The 20,339-nt window shown below is 51.7% G+C and overlaps 1 protein-coding gene across 5 annotated transcripts in view; it reads left to right on the top strand.

The window, feature by feature from the left end:
- Akt2 (AKT serine/threonine kinase 2) overlaps positions 1 to 19,605 on the top strand; it is a 55,217-nt gene extending 35,612 nt beyond the window's left edge. For 3 of the 5 annotated variants that reach the window (XM_041653522.1, XM_041653525.1, XM_041653524.1), the window contains exons 5-14: positions 1,341 to 1,494; positions 1,898 to 2,029; positions 5,624 to 5,689; positions 6,473 to 6,541; positions 7,650 to 7,772; positions 9,982 to 10,110; positions 10,216 to 10,430; positions 10,848 to 10,935; positions 11,015 to 11,117; positions 18,466 to 19,605. In XM_041653522.1, coding sequence (XP_041509456.1) covers positions 1,341 to 1,494; positions 1,898 to 2,029; positions 5,624 to 5,689; positions 6,473 to 6,541; positions 7,650 to 7,772; positions 9,982 to 10,110; positions 10,216 to 10,430; positions 10,848 to 10,935; positions 11,015 to 11,117; positions 18,466 to 18,743 — 1,357 coding nt within the window. In that variant the 3' untranslated portion in view covers positions 18,744 to 19,605. Of the gene's footprint in view, positions 1 to 1,340; positions 1,495 to 1,897; positions 2,030 to 5,623; positions 5,690 to 6,472; positions 6,542 to 7,649; positions 7,773 to 9,981; positions 10,111 to 10,215; positions 10,431 to 10,847; positions 10,936 to 11,014; positions 11,118 to 11,929; positions 13,343 to 18,465 lie in introns of those variants that run through there. The other 2 variants (XM_041653526.1, XM_041653527.1) reach the window with 2 other exon arrangements.
- Positions 19,606 to 20,339: the final 734 nt, after the last annotated feature.

Below are 20,339 nucleotides of genomic sequence, written 5' to 3' on the forward strand. Positions count from 1 at the left end.
TGGGGAAGGCCACAGGTCATCTGAGAGCCCAGTGATCAGGCTTGGCGCCCTCTTGCTGAGGGTTTTTTTTTTGGGGGGGGGGGGGAGTCTGGTTTTGTTGTTTGTACTAGGAAGGAGCCCATGCCTTGGGCATGGACAAGTACTCTGCCACTGAACCACATTCCCTGAGTCTGAGTTTTCTCTTTTGTGCTGTGGGGAGGGGAGTAGGTGTTCTGCATTTGTTAGAGGCTTCTCTGATCCCTTGCTTTCTAATTCCCCTTCCTGGGGACAACCAGGACTCCTGAGTCACCCCCCACCCTCAACTGTTGCAAAGGAATGTTTGTGCCTTCTGAGCCCCATGTGAGGAGAGCATGTCTGACTGAGCACAGACCTCCAGACTGCTGTGCACTGTTTCCTTCTTCCTTTAAGTGTTTTAAGTCATCCCAAGTCTGTGTAGACTTGTGTCAGCCTTTGAGCTGCAGAGTGTATCATCACATACACACTCAAGCCTTTTCTGTGCCCCCAACAGTCCGAAGACACTGATGCCTTGCTCCGTTGTTCCTAAGATGCTACCTTCGGAAAGACATGCTGCTGTTTCCCACCATTCTCAGGCCCTTTTGTAGACACAAGCAAACTATACAGAGGTTCAGGCCCCCTACAGTTGCTGTGTTGCTAGATCAAAAATGAAGGATGTGGACAACCGAGTGTTTTGCAGCCATATGTCTGTGTGCAACCTCTGGTCATTTGCACCACCTCACAGACAGAATGCTTTGCAAAGATTAAGACACGTTCTAGCTCAGGAATGCCAGCACCAACTTACTATCCTCCAGTCAGCCCCTCTACTGGGACTGACCTCCGTTCCAACAGTTTTTCTTCCTTGTGCCTGACTGGCTGGGCACCTTGGGGTCCCGCTGGCCAGCTCTTGCTTCATAAGATCTGTGGCTGCTCTGGCTCTTGAGGTTTCCTTTTCTTTCTGCTTTCTTTGCACAAAACACTAGTAGTTTGGAAGCCTGAGCTTCTCGCTTGCTCTGAAGTAGTTCAAGAGAGCGCTGGTTGTCTCTCCCAAGGCTCAGTGTGACTTCTTAGTCTCAAGGGCCTCACACAAAGTGTTATCCTTCCTTTGATCATCTCCACATTCCCTGACTTGAAGGTTCCTCCCTGCAGTGCACCTCAGAAGGTGGCAGCTCTGTCTTTATGTCTCTGCTGCACTCTCTGCAGCCTGAGCCTGTATGACTCAGTTTTGCCAGCCTTGGATCTCAGCAAGTGTTGGAAGGGGCTTGGCCATGGGCTTGCCGTTTGTGGGCAGTGGGCTGTGGCTGGGCATGGAGGAATTCTCAGGACTTGTGTTGTGTCTCATACAGGGAAGAGTGGATGCGGGCTATCCAGATGGTCGCCAACAGTCTGAAGCAGCGGGTCCCAGGTGAGGATGCCATGGAGTACAGGTGTGGCTCCCCCAGTGACTCTTCCACGGCTGAGATGATGGAGGTGGCTGTCAACAAGGCACGGGCCAAAGTGGTAAGTGTTGGTGGCAGGTGGCTAGGGGCTGGGGCTGCAGCAAACCTGCTTGCCTGGGTTTCCACACAATATACAGGGGGGCAGCAAGGGTCTTCATGACTTCCTTGTGTAGGGTGACTTCTGGTTATGGATGTTGTTTCGGGACAGCTCTGTGCTCATGGGGTGAGAGACAGTACCAGGGCAAACTTATCTGAATCTGTTGGGGAGGTTGAAGGCTCATGCTGGGAAAGCCTAGGCCTGCCTGCAGCTCCAGCACACAAGAGTTGCCATCTACTTCCTCTACCCCAGTCCCCCATGAAGCCCTTGAGCCATAGTGTCTTTTGAGTGTCCTCTTCCTTGTTAAATTGTCATCACGTGGGCCAAATGCCAAACACCAAAGGCTGTCTGTTCTCCCTACCCACAGACCATGAACGACTTCGATTATCTCAAACTTCTTGGTAAAGGCACCTTTGGCAAAGTCATCCTAGTGCGGGAGAAGGCCACTGGCCGCTATTATGCCATGAAGATCCTGAGGAAGGAAGTCATCATTGCCAAGGTGGGCCACTGAGGCCGGGGGTGGGGGAGACTTCAGCAGGAGTGTCCAAAACTAGCACTGTAGTAACTTTAGGTTAGACCTGATGGCTTTAGTTGTGGTTTGTGAAGTAGGGCAGCCTCAGTTCTGTAAAGAGTGCTCCTTCCAGGTCAGGACAGAACAGTTCAGATGGCAACAGCAGCAAGGAAACAGAACACAGAGGGAAAGCTGAATGGTTAACATTAGGTAATCTCGGGCTAGCTTTTATTGGGACTAAAAGGCAGAGGAAACTTTCTTACCATGCAGCCTCCTGTTTTCAGGAAAACTGATCTCTGCCCATCCAGCTGCTTCTGCTAGGCCCTAGTGCTTGGTTCATAACAGTGACCTGTAATGGATGGGAAGGGCTCAGCAGTGGGGCATGTGACAGACATAAGCAAGGCCCCATTCCAGAATGAGTACCTTAGATGACAAGAGCCATCCTTTTTAGGAGTGAGGAAGAATGCTGAGAATAGAGCCCAGGGTATTCTAGTTACCCCTGCAAGCTCTGTGCCACTGAACCATACCCCAGTGTCCTCAGGAGCTACTGTCTGGTGCTGGACCATACTTGGTAGTTCTTTCAGGGTTGGAACATTTGCCCCTGCCATCTGATGCTGTGTCCTTATTTTTTCCCACACATTCTGTCCCAAGCTCATGGGATCACTGTCTGAGGAGAAAAGCCTGAGCCCCAGAAGACCTGAGCTGCACTCAGCAGGTGCTGTTAGGAAGTATGATAGGGAGAGAGCTCAGCAGGCAGGAACTTGCTCGACTAGTGCAAGTTCCTGGATTTGATCCCAGCCAAAACAGTTCTCTTGGTTTTGTTTGTTTTGAAGATTTATTTATTGTGTATATTGTGTGCTGCCTACATGTATACCCACACACCAGGAGAGGGCACCAGACCTCATTACAGGTGGTTGTGAGCCACCATGTGGTTGCTGGGAATTGAACTCAGGACCTCTGGAAGAGCAGCCAGTGCTCTTAACCTCTGAGCCATCTCTCTAGCCCCTCTTGTTGTTTTTTAACCTTATTTACAGTTTTTATAATAGAAGATTCCAAATTCACATACGCTTGGCTGTCCTGGAACTCTCCTAGACCAGGCTGACTTCAAACTCAGAGATCTGCCTCTGCCTCTCAAGGGCTCAAGTTAAAGGCATGAGTCACCATGCTTGGGTGAGACTTGTAAGGAAAAATAAACACAATTAGACTGTCTATGTGGTTGTCATTGTTAACAGTTACCAGTATTGAGCCTCGTTTCATTGACTCTGCTCTCGCTTTCTGTGGGGATCCCTGCAAGTGCTGCGGTCAGCAGGGAGAAGGAAACCTGATTCAGCACAACTTAGTTAGCCTGGCTGGCTCAGACTTGGGGAGTATGACCCTGGTTTATTTTTGACAAATTTAAACACAGTGCAACTTTGAGAAAGGGTATCCTTGTGACAGTTAACACAGCAAAACTGAAGAGGTGGCTACATCAAAACTCCTTTTCTAGTATGCGCCTTCTGCAGAGCACCTTTGTCCTTGCCCACAAGAGTGGCTTGAGAAGCAGTGCTCAGGATAAGGTTCTAGGGAGGAGGGATTTTTCATTTTCTTTGTTTTGTTTTGTTTGACACAGGGTCCCTGTGTAGCCCTGGCTGTCCTAGAACTCACTCAGTAGACCAGGCAGGCTCGCCTTGCATTTAAGGATGCGCCTGTCCCTGCCTCCGGAGTGACCACCAGTGCCAGTGGAAGGAAGGGTTTGTGATAAGCTTAGTAGTGCTTTACTGCTCCTGGGTACACAGCCCTCTTTGTAACAGTGAATGGATTACATTGACTGAGAACCATGCTCGGGAGAGGCCTGACTTTCCAGATTAGCAGACTAACACATCCATTCCCTCCCATTGAGACAAGCCTGTGTTCTTCACAGCTCTGCTTCTCTATTGCTGTCTATAAGTGCATGGGCAGCCTGTCCTCTATAGGCTGTTTTCCTTCCTTCCTTCCTTCCTTCCTTCCTCTTTTTTTTTGTTTTTGTTTTTTAATTGTGTTGTTGTTCTTCCTGCATGTGTGTCTGCACACCATATGTGCAATGCCCAAGGAGGCAAAAAGAAGGCATTAGATTTCCTGGAACCAGAGTTAAGTTGTGAGCAGCCACGTGGGTGCCAGGAATTGAACCTGGGTCCTCTGGAAGCAAACATTTTTAACCACTGAGCCATCTTTGCAGCCCCTCAGCTCTTTCTTTTTTTCTTTCTTTCTTTCTTTTTTCTTTTTTTTTTTTGAGTCTAGAGTATTGAGTATTTTCAGGTATATTCTAGCCATATCATTTCACCTGTGTATATTTTAAAAATTTTTTTAAAAAGATTTCTTGTATGTATTTGTGGGGAGAGTGCACATGAGCGCAGTTGCCTGTGAAAGCCTGAAAATTGTGTCAGGTCTCCTGGAGTTGGGGTTGCAGGCCATTAACTAACATGGGTGTTTGGGAATTGAATTTGGGTCCTCTGCAAGAAGAAACAAAACTACTTACAGATTCTTGGTAAAATTGATCCAGGGCAGGGCTTGTCAGCTTCAGCACTGTATTGTGGGCCTCATCCTTCTTCAGAGTGGGGCTGTTATGTTCGTTATAGGAGGGTTAGCATCCCCAGCTGTGCACGCAGAGGGGACCAGCAGCCTCCCCACTTGTGATAATTAGAAGTGATCTGATACCCAGTCTTCCAAGTGTAAGCCCTCGTCCAGGTTGTTGAGGTAGTAAAAGGAGGCGTCAAGAAGCTCTCCTACAGTCCTGCCCTTGGGCAAACACCAAACTTCAGCTTGTGAGGCAATGTCCTTCCCACCTCCCATGTGACCACCCTGAGTTTCTGACAAGGTGGACCCAGAGAGTTTGTGTTTCTACAAGTTCCCTGGGAGGTGGATGCTGCGGGTGCCGGGCCTCACCCTGAGAAGTACTGCTTAGACCTAGAGCCAGTCCTTCTCTAAAGGTGCTCTCCCACCTGGGAAGTGGAGACAAGATTGCATACTGTCTGCTGCTGCCATCGTCAGGCTACATGTCAGTGCTGCGTCACTGGCAGGCTGAGGTGGGCAGTGTGTGAGGAGGAGAGGTTCTGGTTGTTCACACCGTTCAGTTCCCAACTGCAGTATTCTGCAGCTTTAGGCCTGTGGAGACATTATCCATCATTATAGGAGCACATGGCAGAGGGCCTGGGAAGGAGGTCTGGGTTCAAGATACACACATACCTGTAGTGACCTAGTTTCCTCCCAATAGGCTCTATGTCCTCATAGCCTTCCACTTCCCAAGAGTACAGTAGGTGGGAACCGAGTCTCCAGCACATGGTCCCTTGGGTCCTTGATGATTTGGGCTACAGTGGAATGCTAGTGGCTGGCCCGGGCTCGGGTGGTGCTAGCCCCATCGCTCCATTGTAGAATCCTAGCAGCTGTTCACTGTTGCTCTGAGACCACCCTTATATCTGGGCTGCCGTTTGGCCAGGGCCTGAGAAGTCCTGTTCTGCCCCTGCCACTCTGATTTCCCCGGTGGGCATAGTTTCACCTGGATGTTGCTCCGTGGTGGCTGCAGGTTGGCATGTGTCCCTGCCACTCAGTTGCACTGTCTGTTCACAGGATGAAGTTGCCCACACGGTCACTGAGAGCCGGGTCCTGCAGAACACCAGGCATCCCTTTCTTACTGTGAGTTCCCTTCCTGCCAACCCTCGGGCAGAGTTCTAGGAAAGAACTAAAGCCTCGCCACTGTAAGCCCCGTTTCGGTGTAGGCCAGGTAGGCCAGGCTAAGCATCACTGGCCTCCCAGGCTGCTTGAACACCAGGCCCCTGGGGGAGAGTTGCATGGCAGCCATCTTTGGGACTGAGGGGCGCCCAACCCAGCTGGCCAAAGTGGGAAGGTTGCCTTTTGGTTTTGGTTTTAAGGTACCAGCATGACAGAAACATGCTGTCATGGTGTGCCTGTTGACTCCTGCTGTGGGCCAAGGTCTCTGTGACGTCCCTGTCAGTTTAGGGGACTAGGTTAAGCATGCTGCCCTAGGAAGGCACGGTGCCTGTTCACATGAGATTTTATCAGATACCTCAATATGGAAGACAGAACCACATAGTTTATGGTTTTTGTGAGCAGAGGGATTGGCGAGGGTTGGTGAGGAGTCCTCTGGAGGGCTTCTTAGGTACAGTATGAGGACAGCTGTGCACTGACAGCCCGTCTGTCTTGCCTCAGAGTCAGCGCCCAGTCCAGTGTCACTCGGGTTCATGTGCTAGGGAGCACAGCTCTGTGTGCGTCTCACTACTCAGCAAGGAGGGCGCCAGTGAGACAGCTCTGGAGAGTCAGACCATATTTTTCTGCCATGAACATGCCTGGCATTTGAACCCCCTGTGACTCAAGCAGGGCATAGTGTGCCAGTTCGGGTTCCTGCTCTCCAGCTGGCGGAGCTTTCCTTCTGTCCCAGCATTCTGGTTCCCTTCACAGGCCCTGAAGTATGCCTTCCAGACCCATGACCGCCTGTGCTTCGTGATGGAGTATGCCAACGGGGGTGAGGTGAGCTCTGCCATCTGGCCACTTTTTGGTGGTGGTGAGGGAAGCAAAGAAGACCGGGTGAGATGGGGTACACGGGGGCGTATGCGTGTTTGTGTGTGTGTGTGAGAGAGGGAGAGGGAGAGAAGGGGGGGGGTTATTGACTGGTAGCACGTTCTATCGGGGGGGGGGGTTATTGACTTTAGCATGTTCTACCCTGTTCTCCCTGAAGCAGGTGGTACAGATGCACTTCCGAGGTGGGCAGGCTTGGGGCGGGTTACTGGGTGACTCACTCAAGTTCACATTGCTGCCATGCTGCTGGGCGGGATTCAAAGCCAGGTGCAGGAGCTGTGGGGTGCACTGCCAGTGCAAGGAAAGATTTTCTTGGGGACACCTGAGAAAGCACATAGGCTCCAGGCCCTAGCCCCGAGTCCTGAGTCTCTACCATGCCTCTGTGCCTGTGTCTGTCGCCCATGCACCACTCAGTCTCAGTAGTGCCCTAGATAGACGAGGCTCCTGCTGACTGCCCCAGTTGCCTTGCTCAGCAGATCAGTCACTGGTTGGCTGGTTGCCCCCGCCATCACTTTTGTCACCCCTCCATCACTTGTCCCCTCATACTGTCTCTACCTACCTACCCTTGCATTGGCACTTACCGGTCTGGCTGCTAATTAATGTGTTCATTTGCTTATTTATTGGCAAAATCTCATTCAGATAACCCAGGCTGATTTCAAACTCAATCGCATTCTGTAGCTAAGGCTGACCTTGAATTCTTGATTCTCCGCTTTCTGCCTCCTAAATACAGATCCACACCAGCCTCATTCTTCACTCATTCATTCATTCATTCATTCATTCATTCAAATAGAATCTTGTTTAACCCAGGCTAGGCTCAAACTCACCCTGTAGCCAAGGCTGGCCTTGAATTTCTACTTAGCTGCTTCAGCCTCCCTGTGCTGAGGCTGTGGGCGAGCCTCACCTTGCTGGTCTGTATCCTTCATCCTTGTCTCAAATTTTCTTAACGCACTGTTCTTTCCTTGGTCCTTCTTGCTGAAGCCTGTCTTTTCTGGGGCACGCCATGGGGCTTGGGGGGCCAGGACTTAGGGAGCCAGTGCTGAGGCCTCGCCTCCTCCTGCAGCTGTTCTTCCATCTCTCTCGGGAGCGAGTCTTCACGGAGGATCGGGCCCGATTTTATGGTGCGGAGATCGTGTCAGCTCTTGAGTACTTGCATTCGAGAGATGTGGTGTACCGTGACATCAAGGTCAGTAGACAATGGCCTGGGACAAGTGTCGGGTGGGGGTGGGGGTGCACAGAATGTCCAGGCTGGCCCGTTCTATGGTGAAGACCTGTGAGCACCGCAGGCTGCTGATGGGGTTGTGGGTTGGCAGCATCCAGAGCGTAACTTGGCGGTGACACCAGAACTACTTGCCAGCCATCTGCTTGCCTTGTGCACACCAGAAACCGGGACATGTCTTCACTGGGGAAGGTGTGCACACACTTAGAGCACACTCCATGCTGCCCACAGCACCTGCTACCAGAAAGTGGGCACCACATGCTGTGGCATTTTCCAGGGGAAACTTTAGGTAGCAGAGCAAGCCACACAGCAAATGTGGCTGCATCCCATGGGCCAACATTGAGGGAGAGGCCGAAGCAGATAACATGGACCCTTCTCAGCTGGACTTGGGATGAAGCTTGGTGGTATAGTGTCTGCAGGGTATGCAGCGCACAGGCCAGCACAGCATACAGCTCAGAGAAGACCAAGTAACGGCAGAGTGCTTCATAATGGGCTCCCATGGTTCTGCTGGAGCCTGACTTGTAGAGGCGTCATGGATGCTGTGTGCTCTGTATAGTGTGTGCTTTATAACTAAAAACAGTGATCTGGACTCATGCCTGTAATTTTAATACTCAGGCTGAGGCGGGGGATTGCTTTGAATTAAAAGCTAGTTTGAGGGCCGGACAGTGGTGGCACACACCTTTTAATCCCAGCACTCAGAAGGCAGAGATAGGCGGATCTCTGTGAGACCCAGATCTATTAGAGCTAGTTCCAGGACAGCCAGGGTTGTTACACAGAGAAACCCTGTCTTGAAAAACAAAAAAAAAAAAGAAGAAGGAGGAGGAGGAGGAGGAGGAGGAAAAGAAAAAGAGCCAAGAAGAAGAAGAAGAAGAAGGAAAAGAAAAAGAGCCAAGAAGAAGAAGAAGAAGAAGAAGAAGAAGAAAGAAAGAAAGAAAGAAAGAAAAGAAAAAGAGCCAACTAGCTTGAGCTATAGAATGACCCTGAAAATGACCAACTTCTAAGGACATAGTACCCCTCACATTGAACCTTAAGAAACTAAGACCAGGCCCGGCATGGTGGGTGGCAGATACCTTAACCCTAACAGAGTTCCCGGTCAGCCAGGGCTACACAGGAGACCATGTTCCTAAAAGAAAAGAAACTGAAACCACAGTGCATTGCTATATGGCTGTCTTGTCCTCCAGGAACCTCTGGTATGGTAACTTGCCATCCCAAACCACCATCTCTCAAACCATGGTTCTCAGCCTTCCTAATACTGTGACCCTTTTATACAGTTCCTCATGTAGTGACCCCAACCATAATATTATTTTGGTTGCTACTTAACAAGTATAATTTTGCTATGGGTATAAATCGTGATATAAATATCTGTTTTATGATGGTCTTCGGTGACCCCTGTGCAAAGGGGTTTTGACTCACTGATTGAGAAGTGCTGCTCTAGGGGAACCCTGGGAGGATCTACCCCTCAGAGGGAACCCTGGGAGGATCTACCCCTCAGAGGGAACCCTGGGAGGATCTACCCCTCAGAGGGAACCCTGGGAGGATCTACCCCTCAGAGGGAACCCTGGGAGGATCTACCCCTCAGAGGGAACCCTGGGAGGATCTACCCCTCAGAGGGAACCTGGGAGGATCTACCCCTCAGAGGGAACCCTGGGAGGATCTACCCCTCAGAGGGAACCCTGGGAGGATCTACCCCTCAGAGGGAACCTGGGAGGATCTACCCCTCAGAGGGAACCCTGGGAGGATCTACCCCTCAGAGGGAACCCTGGGAGGATCTACCCCTCAGAGGGAACCCTGGGAGGATCTACCCCTCAGAGGGAACCCTGGGAGGATCTACCCCTCAGAGGGAACCTGGGAGGATCTACCCCTCAGAGGGAACCCTGGGAGGATCTACCCCTCAGAGGGAACCCTGGGAGGATCTACCCCTCAGAGGGAACCCTGGGAGGATCTACCCCTCAGAGGGAACCCTGGGAGGATCTACCCCTCAGAGGGAACCTGGGAGGATCTACCCCTCAGAGGGAATCCTGGGAGGATCTACCCCTCAGAGGGAACCCTGGGAGGATCTACCCCTCAGAGGGAACCCTGGGAGGATCTACCCCTCAGAGGGAACCCTGGGAGGATCTACCCCTCAGAGGGAAACCCTGGGAGGATCTACCCTCACAGATTGACTTGTTTTAAACAGCTGGAAAACCTCATGCTGGACAAAGATGGCCACATCAAGATCACTGACTTTGGCTTGTGCAAAGAGGGCATCAGTGATGGGGCCACCATGAAAACCTTCTGTGGTACCCCGGAGTACCTGGCGCCTGAGGTGTCTGGGCGTGGGGGCATGGGAGCATGCAGGCCAAGGGCGGAGGGAGCTCTGAGGGTGGAGACGCTCTAGCTTCCCCTGCCTAGCCTCTTATTGCTCCTCCAGGTGCTGGAGGACAATGACTACGGGCGTGCGGTGGACTGGTGGGGGCTGGGCGTGGTCATGTACGAGATGATGTGTGGCCGCCTACCCTTCTACAACCAGGATCATGAGCGCCTCTTTGAGCTCATCCTCATGGAGGAGATCCGCTTCCCACGAACACTTGGGCCAGAGGCCAAGTCCCTGTTGGCTGGACTGCTGAAGAAGGACCCTAAGCAGAGGTGTGGCCTGACTGTGTGTGGTCTCCTGAACAACCCCAGTGGCCCCACAGTAGGCATTTCCACAGCCTGCCTGCACTTCCCTGCCTCTTGTATGGGGGCACAGGAATACAACCTTCTTTTGGGCAGCCTAAGGTCACGGGACCATATATGGTTGAGCCAGTGTGTGTGTTGTCTGCCTTCTAAGCCTGCCCTGCCACCCTGTCACCTCTTCATGGATAGAGATGAGGCCCAGATTGCCTTCTCCCTGCCTCTGGCCCAAGCATGAGTTCTCCAAGCTTAGGTCCTGTCTGAAAGGTGGTTTGTGTAGGACAGCATCATCAGAGGCTACACAGGGGCCCTGCACTCTGGATCATATCTGCCTGTGTTTGAGCCTAGCTCCCAGAACCTGCCATGTTGGTGACGTTTGTCTCTGCCCAGGCTCGGCGGAGGGCCCAGTGATGCGAAGGAGGTCATGGAGCACAGGTTCTTCCTCAGCATCAACTGGCAGGATGTGGTACAGAGAAAGGTGAGCAATCTCGCCTGCCCCAGGGCTCTCACCTGCTTACAGGTGACCTGTCATTGCTGACCCAGCTTCCTCTCCACAGCTCCTGCCACCGTTTAAACCTCAGGTCACTTCTGAAGTGGACACAAGGTACTTCGATGATGAGTTCACCGCCCAGTCCATCACAATCACACCCCCGGACCGCTGTGAGTTTCCGAGACCCGTTGCCCTTGGGTAGCTGAGAGATGGGGTCTGCCCTGGGTCCTGCTTGCCAGGGGGACCTTGATTGGCTGCCTTTATTGGGTCTGGCCAGTCTCCTTTAAGATCTGCTTGCAAGGTCTGCTGTTGCTGTAAGGGTCGTCAGGAACTATGCCTACAGTATATTCTGGGGTTTGGGCTAGAGCACTCTGCTGACTGTGTTCTTGATTGGAAGCCAGCCCAAGGCTGGGCACTCAGTCCTGGGACAGCTCTGAGCTCTCAGCTTCCCTGGGTTCCCAGAACCAGGAAGGCTGAGGAGAAACTTGGCCTGGCAGTGTGGCAGCCAAGATGCATTCCAGGCAGAAGTGGTCTGTGGCTATCAATCATGAGAGAACCTTGAGAATCATGAGAGGTGGGCAGAGGGGACCTAGGGTTAAAGTAGGAGCTTCTGGGGTCACCTGGGAAAGTGGAGACCTGTTTCATTGGAACCTGTGTAAGGGTTCTTTGTGCCAGGGCTATTGACAGTCTCATAACTGCAGGTGAGTATGGGTGGAGACAGGCCAGCGACGAGTCTGAGCTAGACCCTGGCGATGGGGAGGGCTGAGGAGGGGAGAGGACATTCAGAAGACCCAGCCTGGGGAGGAGGCTAAGTCCTCTCTCTAGAAGCAAGCTGCTTTCCTTCAGTGCTAGTGCTGTGGGCCACTGCTGGCTCAGGCTTCTGTCATCCCAGCGCCTCTCTCTGTGGCACTTTCCCAGTGGGGTGGGGGTGGGCACGCCTGCTGTCCCCTCATCTCCACGGCATCTCCACCCAACCCCACAGATGACAGCCTGGGCTCGCTGGAACTGGACCAGCGGACACACTTCCCCCAGTTCTCCTACTCGGCCAGCATCCGAGAGTGAGCAGCCCTCTGCCACCACAGGACACAAGCATGGCCGCCATCCACTGCCTGGGTGGCTTTTTAAAGAAAACTTTCTTTTGCCTTTTGGTTTGTGTTCCCTTCCCTGTTCCCCTCACTTCCATACCCAGTTTCTACTTCAGTTCTTGCCCAGCCTTGGCGGTCCTGGCAGCCCTTTCTTCCAGTCTCCCTCTGTTTCCAGATGAGTGCTGGGGACCTGCCCAACGGTGGGCTGTTGGGAGGATGGAGAGAAGTTGTATCACCACAGCCTCCAGAAGGGTGAAGTGGGGAGCCATGGGGCCACCTGGGTTTGGGGGCAAGCCATCAGAGGCCACATCTGGATGAAACCTGCCCCACCCAGCACCCCAGATTCCTTCTGTGCTGTCATCTGGGTAGTCTATCTGCTGCCACCTCACCTGGGGCAGAAAAGCAATAATGTCCAGGGACAGGCAGAGGCCTTTGGAAGCTGAGGGATCTGGGTTTGGCTCCATGGAAAATGGAGCCAAGTCCTTGGGTCTTGGTGGGGGGAACCAGGACCAGGAGCTGCCTCCTGAACCTGCCTCTTTCTCCCAAATTGCTCTCTTGATTCTGGATAGAGCAGGAGGAACATTTGGGGGCCAGCCCTCCTGCCTACAGCTCTGTGCCTTACCAGGCCTTCCTTCTAGCCAGCCTTGCCTCCCACTGGGCCCTAACCCCTTTGGATGGATCATTTTCTGCCTGGGGCAGAGGGAAGCCAACCTTGGCTGTTACATGTCTTACACCGAGACAGTATTGGGCCCCTTGGACTTGACTGAGGTCTGAGAGGGGACAGAGATGGGGACAGGTATCTCTGGTACACATTGGGATGGGGGCCTCCTCATCTCCAGGGCCCCTGTTCTGGAGCCTTAAATTGAATGTGCGAGTGAGTCTGTGTCAGTGCCGTGGGTGCCAGTGTGCGCCCTGCTCTAGCAGTGAGCATCTCAGTTTCCTGGGATGCAGGTGCCCACAGCTGTGTGCAGCACATGTGTGAGTGGGTTCAGGCCTCAACCCCAGCCTGAGCATTTGATCCCATGGGGTACAGCAGGTGCAAGGGGTCCACCTGCTGCTCTGGCCATGTTTCCCCATCCCCAATATCTCTGGGTGTTTGGAATTGAGTTTTCCTGGTTTTACTCCCCCCCCCCCAGACTAGGTGGTTACAAAAAGGCAGTAGGGTGGGGGTGGGCAGGGATGGTATGGGGGTCGTCTGTTTTTTCCTTTTTATGTGTATATGTTTATCTGACAGTTCTCTCCCATCCCTACTGGCCTTTCCTTACTCCTCATATTTGTACGGTACAAGCAATAAAGACACTCATTTCAGACCAGGGCCCAGTCCACATTTCCTTAGCCAACCAATCCCTACTCCTGTACTGTGGTACTAGTGGACCATGCACCAACCATCACCTTCCTGTCTGGTTCTGAGGCCCATGGAACTGTGAAGCTGGGGAAGTGGATGGGCAGGTCCAGGCTGCAGTGGGTAGCGGACTATTGAGGGAAGGGTGGTTTGGACTGGGTAGGGATGGGTTCAGGCCCTTAGAAGCTGCCAGATTTGGGGCAGCTGGTGTCTACAAACAGGACACCTGTGTGCAGTGTGGTAGGTAGGAGGGACCTCCAATCCCTAGAACATTTCTCTGTGAAACCAGGAAACCTTAATGTCCCCAAATGCCATCATGAAATCTGTCCTGACAGCACCTGTGGTCACCTAGCAGCTCCACTGAACACCCTTTATTGAAATCCCCATACTGAATCTGGGACTCCGTGGGGCATCTCCCTCTCCCATACACAGGTATTAGGCCACACAGAGTCTGGTGCAGACGAATTTATTCCAGGTTTTAGTAGAGGCAGGAGCATGGCAGGAATGGAAATCTGAGAGCCAAGGTCAGTTCGAATGTTTGTCCCAACTGCAGAGAGACGTGTAGTGGATGTGGGCCCATCTTAATAAGTAGAGAAGTGCATTCTAGTGGTTCTAATATGGGTAGCTGGGCTGTTAGAGCTTGAGTCTAGCATTTGGAAGTCCCTAGGTTCCCTCTCTAGCATGGGAAAAAGAAAACCACCTTTTATTCCCGTTTTCCAGCCCCTCAGTTACAGATGGAACAGTTTCTTCTGTCACGTTGTGTGACTCATCTCCCAGTGGGATGCATTCCTGTCTACCTCAGGCTTTTGAGCAGCTCCACGTGAGGGACCCAGAGCCAACTGTCCCCATAGAACACACATTCTTACATGTGCCTGTGCTGCAGAGATTGGGGGAAAGAGTTAATAAACACTCTCCGCTTCATTGGAGCCGCCTTAGACATTCCCCAAGGTTTGGTTCTCCCCCAGCGTGTGTTCATGAACATCAGGAAGAAATGAGGCCCCACAGGCCTAGGGTCTCCAGTGATAGCACCATGAACGCTTGCCCTGCCTTCTGCTCATCCCTCCTTCCTCCCAGCTGAGTCCATGCCTGGGGTATGTCCCTCCTCCTTCCCTTCAGGGTATTGCAGATGTCCTCAGCCTCTGGGTCCTGGGGAAATGAGACTTGGAGCTGCACTCATGCATTCTCAGGAATTGGGATACAGCAGCCCATACCCCCAGTTGCTTCATAAGGTTGCATAGGCATGTGCCTGCCATTACCAAGAACTTAGGTTTCTGCTTTCTTCTTCTCCTTGCTGCTATCATCAGTGCTATAATAAAAAAAATAAAAATAAGGATCTGTGTTTGTACTTTGGTATATGGCCTACATCCTGTGAGTTTAAGATTTAAGTTAGCATCCAGAAAGTATAGTGATTCATTTGTTTAAATGGTTTCAGATCTGAAGGAAAACTTTCAAAAGTGGTTCTGGCCAGGAGTGGTGGATCATGCCTGTAACTGGGAGCAGGAGGGATTACAAGGTTAAGGCCAGCCTGGACTCTGTAATGAGACTTCTCAGACCTCAGCAATGGGGCTGGAGTGAAGGAAACATGATTCCAAGACTGGGGCAGTAGGAATAAGATGAGCTGAGAGCATCTCTTGGACCTGCTTGAAATAACCCACAGCGCAGGGGCCCAGTTAGTAAAGTGCTTGCCCTGCAAGCATGAAGATGTATTCAACCCCAGGCGGGGCTCAGTGGCTAAGAACTCTTGCGGAAGACAGGAACTGGGTTTCCAGAACCATGCTGTGCAGCTCACAACTGTTGTCACTCTACCTCCCAGGGATCTGATGCCTCTGGACACTACCCTGAGCCATACACATAAATAAAAGTCATTTAAAGTGGAGGTGCAGCGGTGGCCTGGGCTTGTGACCCCAGCGCTGAGAGGATGGAGACAAGTTCTTTGGGGCTTGCTGGCCAGACATTGCAGCTAAAGCAGCAAGTTCGAGGTTCAGTAAGAAACCTGTCCAAAAATAAGTGAGGGTGGTGGTTGCACATGCGTTTAATCCCAACACTCCAGAGGCAGAGGCAGGCAGATCTCTGTGAGTTCGAGGTTTTGAGGCCAGCCTAGTCTACAGAGAGCAGTCTAGGACAGCCAGGACTACACAGAAATCCTGTCTTGCCAAGCAGTGGTGGTACACGTATTTTATCCCAGCACTCAGGAGGCAGAGGCAGGCGGATCTCTGTGAGTTTGAGGCCAGTATGGTCTACAGAGCAAGTTCAGGACACCCAGGGTTAAACACAGAACCCCTGTCTTGAAAAAAACAACAAAAGTTCTGTCTTGCAAAAAAATGCAGGCACACACAAAAAAAGCAAAAAAGAAAATCCCACATGGTAGTACCAAGCTGCTTCAGTTTTAATTAATCCCAGACATAGTCAAGTTGGCAGCCAAGAAGAGCCACCACGTGGGAGAAGGGTGAGTCCAGCCAGTTTAGTTTATAGCAGATCTGTGCTGATTGGCATGTGTGCCACTCCAGAGGTTAATCCCAGGAAGGTGGGATTGCATAGCATACAGCTTCCTATAAGTCCAGAAGTAAAACCTGCATGTAGGTGGGGTGTGGCTCCGTGGCTTGTCCAGGATGGGCAAGGGTCTGAGTTCAGTTCCCAGCCTTGCAAAATGAGACAAAGCACCGTGTTCTACATTCTTCAGCACTTGGCCAGTTCATTTCTTCTTCAGTTCTGTTCAGCACGTGTCCACTTTGGGAGACAAGAACATTCTCTTACTCAAGGTCCTACCACCAAGATAGGAAAGTTACTATGGATACATTGTTCCTCTCCACAGATCTTTATCAAATCTTTGTCACAAGTCAGCTCTTGCCTTTAAAAAGTAGTCTAGGAGCTGGGGTTTGTGGTGGTGGCAGTGGTGCACGCCTTTAATCCCAGCACGAGGGAGGGAGGCTGAGGCAGGAGCATCTCAGTGAGTTCAAGGTCAGGGCTATTACACAGAGAAACGCTGCTTCAGAAAACAACAAAGTACTCTCTGGACTGGAGAGAGGGCTTGGCAGTTAAGTGGTACTGCTCCTGCAAAGGGCCCAGGTTTGGTTTTCAATACTCAACAACTGCCTATTCCAGCTCTAGGGGATCCAATGCCCTCATCTTCCCTTTGCTGGTACCTTCACAGGTGAGAGTCATACAAACACACATAAACATGTAGGCACACAAACATAGAAATCTTCCAAACATACTCTGGGGATGGAGTGATATAGCTCAACCGGTGAGATGCCTGTTCCTCCGAAGAACCTGGGTTTGATCCCAGCACTCACCTGGCAGCTCACAACCATCTGTACACCAGTTCCAGGAGATGGGTTGCTGCCTGCTGACCTTTGCAGGCACCAAGTCCACACATGGTGTGCAGTAAGTACATGCACTCACCAGTGCTCATGAAAACCTTACAGCCAGGCAGTAGTGGTGCATGGCTTTAATCCTAGCACTCGGGAGGGAGTTGGAGGCCAACCTGGTCTCCAGAATGAGTTCCGGGTCAGCCTGGGCAACACAGAAAAATCCTGTCTTGAAAAAACAAGAAAAGGGGGGGAGGGGTGCTAGAGAAATGGCTCAGTGGTTAAGAGAACTTGCTGCTCTTCCTGGAGACCTGGGTTCAATTCCCAGCACCCACATGGCAGCTCACAACTGTGACTCCAAGATCTAACACCCTCACACAGTCATACATGTAGGTAAAACACCAATGCACATAAAAAGAAAAAAATATTGAGTTCTGTATTACCTGTTGTTTGTTTTTGTTATGTTTTGAGACAGGATCTGACTGTATATCTCTGCCTGACTTGGAATTTACTCTGTAAACCAGGTTGACCTCATAGTCATAGGGCTGCCTTGCCTCCTGAGTGCCGGGTTAAAGCGTCTTTTGTTGTTGAGGCAGGGCCTATACACAGCTCTGGCTGTCCTGGAATTCACTGTATAGATCAAGCTGGCCTCAAATTCAGAGACCCACCTGTGCCTCCCAAGTGCTGGGATCAAAGGTGTGTGTCCCCATACCTGGTGAGCCACTGTACAGAAAATAAAGGTGTGTGTCCCCATGCCTGGTGAGCCACTGTACAGAAAATAAAGCGCTTAGAAGAGAGTATGTGCAGAGAATTGGGGTAGGATGGTGGTTTCCATGGAGATAAGGGAGTCAGTGTCTTTTTAAAAAGATTCTTTTTTTTTACATTTATGTGTCTGAGGCAAGGGGCTGTCTTCAGAGGCCCGAAGAGAGTGGCAGGTCCCCCAGAGCTGGTGGGCCAGGTGCTGGGAGCCTAATTCAGGGCCTCAGAAAGAGCAGCAAACACTGTTAGCGTCTGAGCCGGTGACCACTGTCCTGGGCGCCTTATCTTAGAAGAGGTTTAGAAGCCTGGCATGATCTCAGGAATTTAAGTCCATCCTTGCCTATATAATGGAGTTCAAAGTCGGCCTGAGCTGCATGAGATCTTTTCTCAAAAGCCATCAAACAAACAAAAACCAACTGTTTATTTTTTTTGGGGGGGGGGGGTGATCTCCAAAGGAAGGGGAGGCAGCTTGTGCAGAAGCCTTGGGGTAGATAGAAGTCCGTGTCGCAGGTGGGGGTGGGGGCGGGGGAAAGTGTGGGCCCAGTGGGACTAGAGAAGATGAGCCCCAAGTGTGTAGTTAGAGGAACGTTAACTCTCGGGTGTCCTGGGCCTTAACCTCAAGGAAGACGACCCCTCCCTCCAGCAAGCCCTGAGATTCTTAAACAGACTGTGACCTGGTGTACACAGCACCCCCTCCCCCAATCCTGGGCTGATGTCAGAAACAAACTGTCAGGGCAGGAAAGACAAGCAGCTTCAGCAGGATGATTGCTGACTTGTCCACAACACACAAGCACGTACAGGGCAGTTCATGTGAGTCCCCTCAACACACACATCATACACACAGGCAGTGCACATGAGTCCCCTCAACACACACACATAGAAGGCAGTGCACGTGAGTCCCCTCAACACACACACACACAAGGCAGTTCATGTGAGCCCCCTGAACTAACTCTCTCTCTCTCTCTCTCTCTCTCTCTCTCTCTCTCTCTCTCACACACACACACACACACACACACACACACAGCAGTGCACGTGAGTCCCCTCTGGAGCTTACAGTCTTACCTTCAGGAACAGTCTGCGCACGCTGCGCTGGAAACAGCCCATATTAGACGGAGGAAAGGCAGGCTTTGGAAGAGGCGGAGACAGCCTGCTAGCAGTCACCTCAATGACGCACCTGTTCTGGAAAACCTTGCACTCTGGAGCATTCAAAGCCCCCGCTCCCACTGGAAGTCAGCTCCTAACTTCACTGGCAGGATGCTGGTGAGAGCCAAGGCCCACCTGGGACCTCGTTCCAAACACTAACCTCCAAGCCTCTACTTCTCAGGATTCTTCTGTCTCCTTTGACCTAGAGCCTCGAAGTGTGCTGGCACCATTACCTCCCCAGGACACTGGCCAAAGCTCCCTGGGCCTGAGTGCTCCACCAGGGATGGAAGAGGTGCTAACTAGGTTGGGCCTGGAAGGTGACATCTTCACTGAAATCATTGTGAGCAAGGCAAGGGTCAGATGAGCCCAGAACCAGCTCCCCCTTCTTCTCTCCCTCCCTATTTTGATTTTTTTTAAGACAGGGTATCATGTAATTCAAGCTAGTTTTGAACTCACTGTGTAATAACTGCTGGGATTGTCAGCCTACTCCATTTCTCTTTCAGTTCACCCATTTACCAGTACAGTAGCCATGACTCAGAATGGCGTTTCTCACGGTCCTGGGTGTTGGCGATCCTTCCTCTAGTATTTCATAGATCCTTGCATTAGTGCTCCACAATTGCTCATATGACATCGTTGCTCATCTGACATCGTCGTCATCATTCAGTGCGGCCAGGCCTGGGACCCCAAAGCATGCATGCCTGGCGAGCACTCCAAGCCCTCACTGGTAGAGTTGAGGCTGATGTTCTGTGCCCCCAGCACTTTTCTGTCCCACCAGCCAGCTCCCAAATAACTATATGGTTTCCTTCCTTCCTTCCTTCCTTTCTTCCTTTTCCTAAGACAAGGTTTCTCTGCGTAACAGCCCTGGCTGTCCTGGAACTCCCTTTGTAGACCAGGCTGGCCTTGAACTCACAGAGCTTCTGCCTGCAAAAAACCCACGTGGGGGGCCAGCGAGATGACATCCTGTAAAGGCACTTGCCGTAAAGCCGGACAGCTGAATTGAATCCCAGAACCCATGCGGAATAAAAGAAAGTGTGTGTGGGTCTTTAAGTTGGCCTCTGAACTCAAAAGCAGGCAAAGGATGGAAGAGAAAGGGAAGGAGTGGAGGAAGGAGAATCGGGGCAGATTATAACGGATTTGGACAAAAGAAAAGGCAGGGAGCTGGGAAGATTGGGGGGAATCTTGAGGTTTTAAGCGAGAAGTTTCCTGGTTGGATCTGCCTTTGATAGAACCCTTGAAGAACTCGGAGGGTGACAAACCCAGGCTTGGTTGCTGAGGATGAAGTCTGCAAACCCAGAGGGAGACAGATGCTAGGAGGTCAGGTGGCCATGGTGTCTCCACACTGGAAAGAGAATTAGGGAAACAATGCAGCAAAAAGGCCTGGGTTCTAAATCTAGGTGAGATTCAGAATAGACTGCAGTTGGGGGCTATCTGGGCACTTGAGCTATGTCAACTTGCTGGGGGAGGCTGGAGTTCAGAAGAGAAACTGAGGCACAGGTGTGCCAATTGAGTATCTCCTTGCTTGTCTCTAAGCGTACCGCACACTGTCTGGAAGGACCCTGCCTTGCAAGGTGTCTTGGGAGCATTAGTGAACTGACTGGTTCAGGTACATGTATGTATGGGGACGGAGGAGGCTGGGCCTGGGTCCCTGCCAGGGACGCTGGTGGTGACCTGTGCCACCCCCAGGAGGGGGACACATTTAGCTGGAGTGTTACCTGTGCTCTGGCTGAGTGTGCATTCATCACCTGCAACTGCTGG

This window comes from Microtus oregoni, unplaced genomic scaffold, assembly GCF_018167655.1.
Source record: "Microtus oregoni isolate MIOR12 unplaced genomic scaffold, Mior012 000006F_ref0000085, whole genome shotgun sequence".
Taxonomy (NCBI): Eukaryota; Metazoa; Chordata; class Mammalia; order Rodentia; family Cricetidae; genus Microtus; species Microtus oregoni.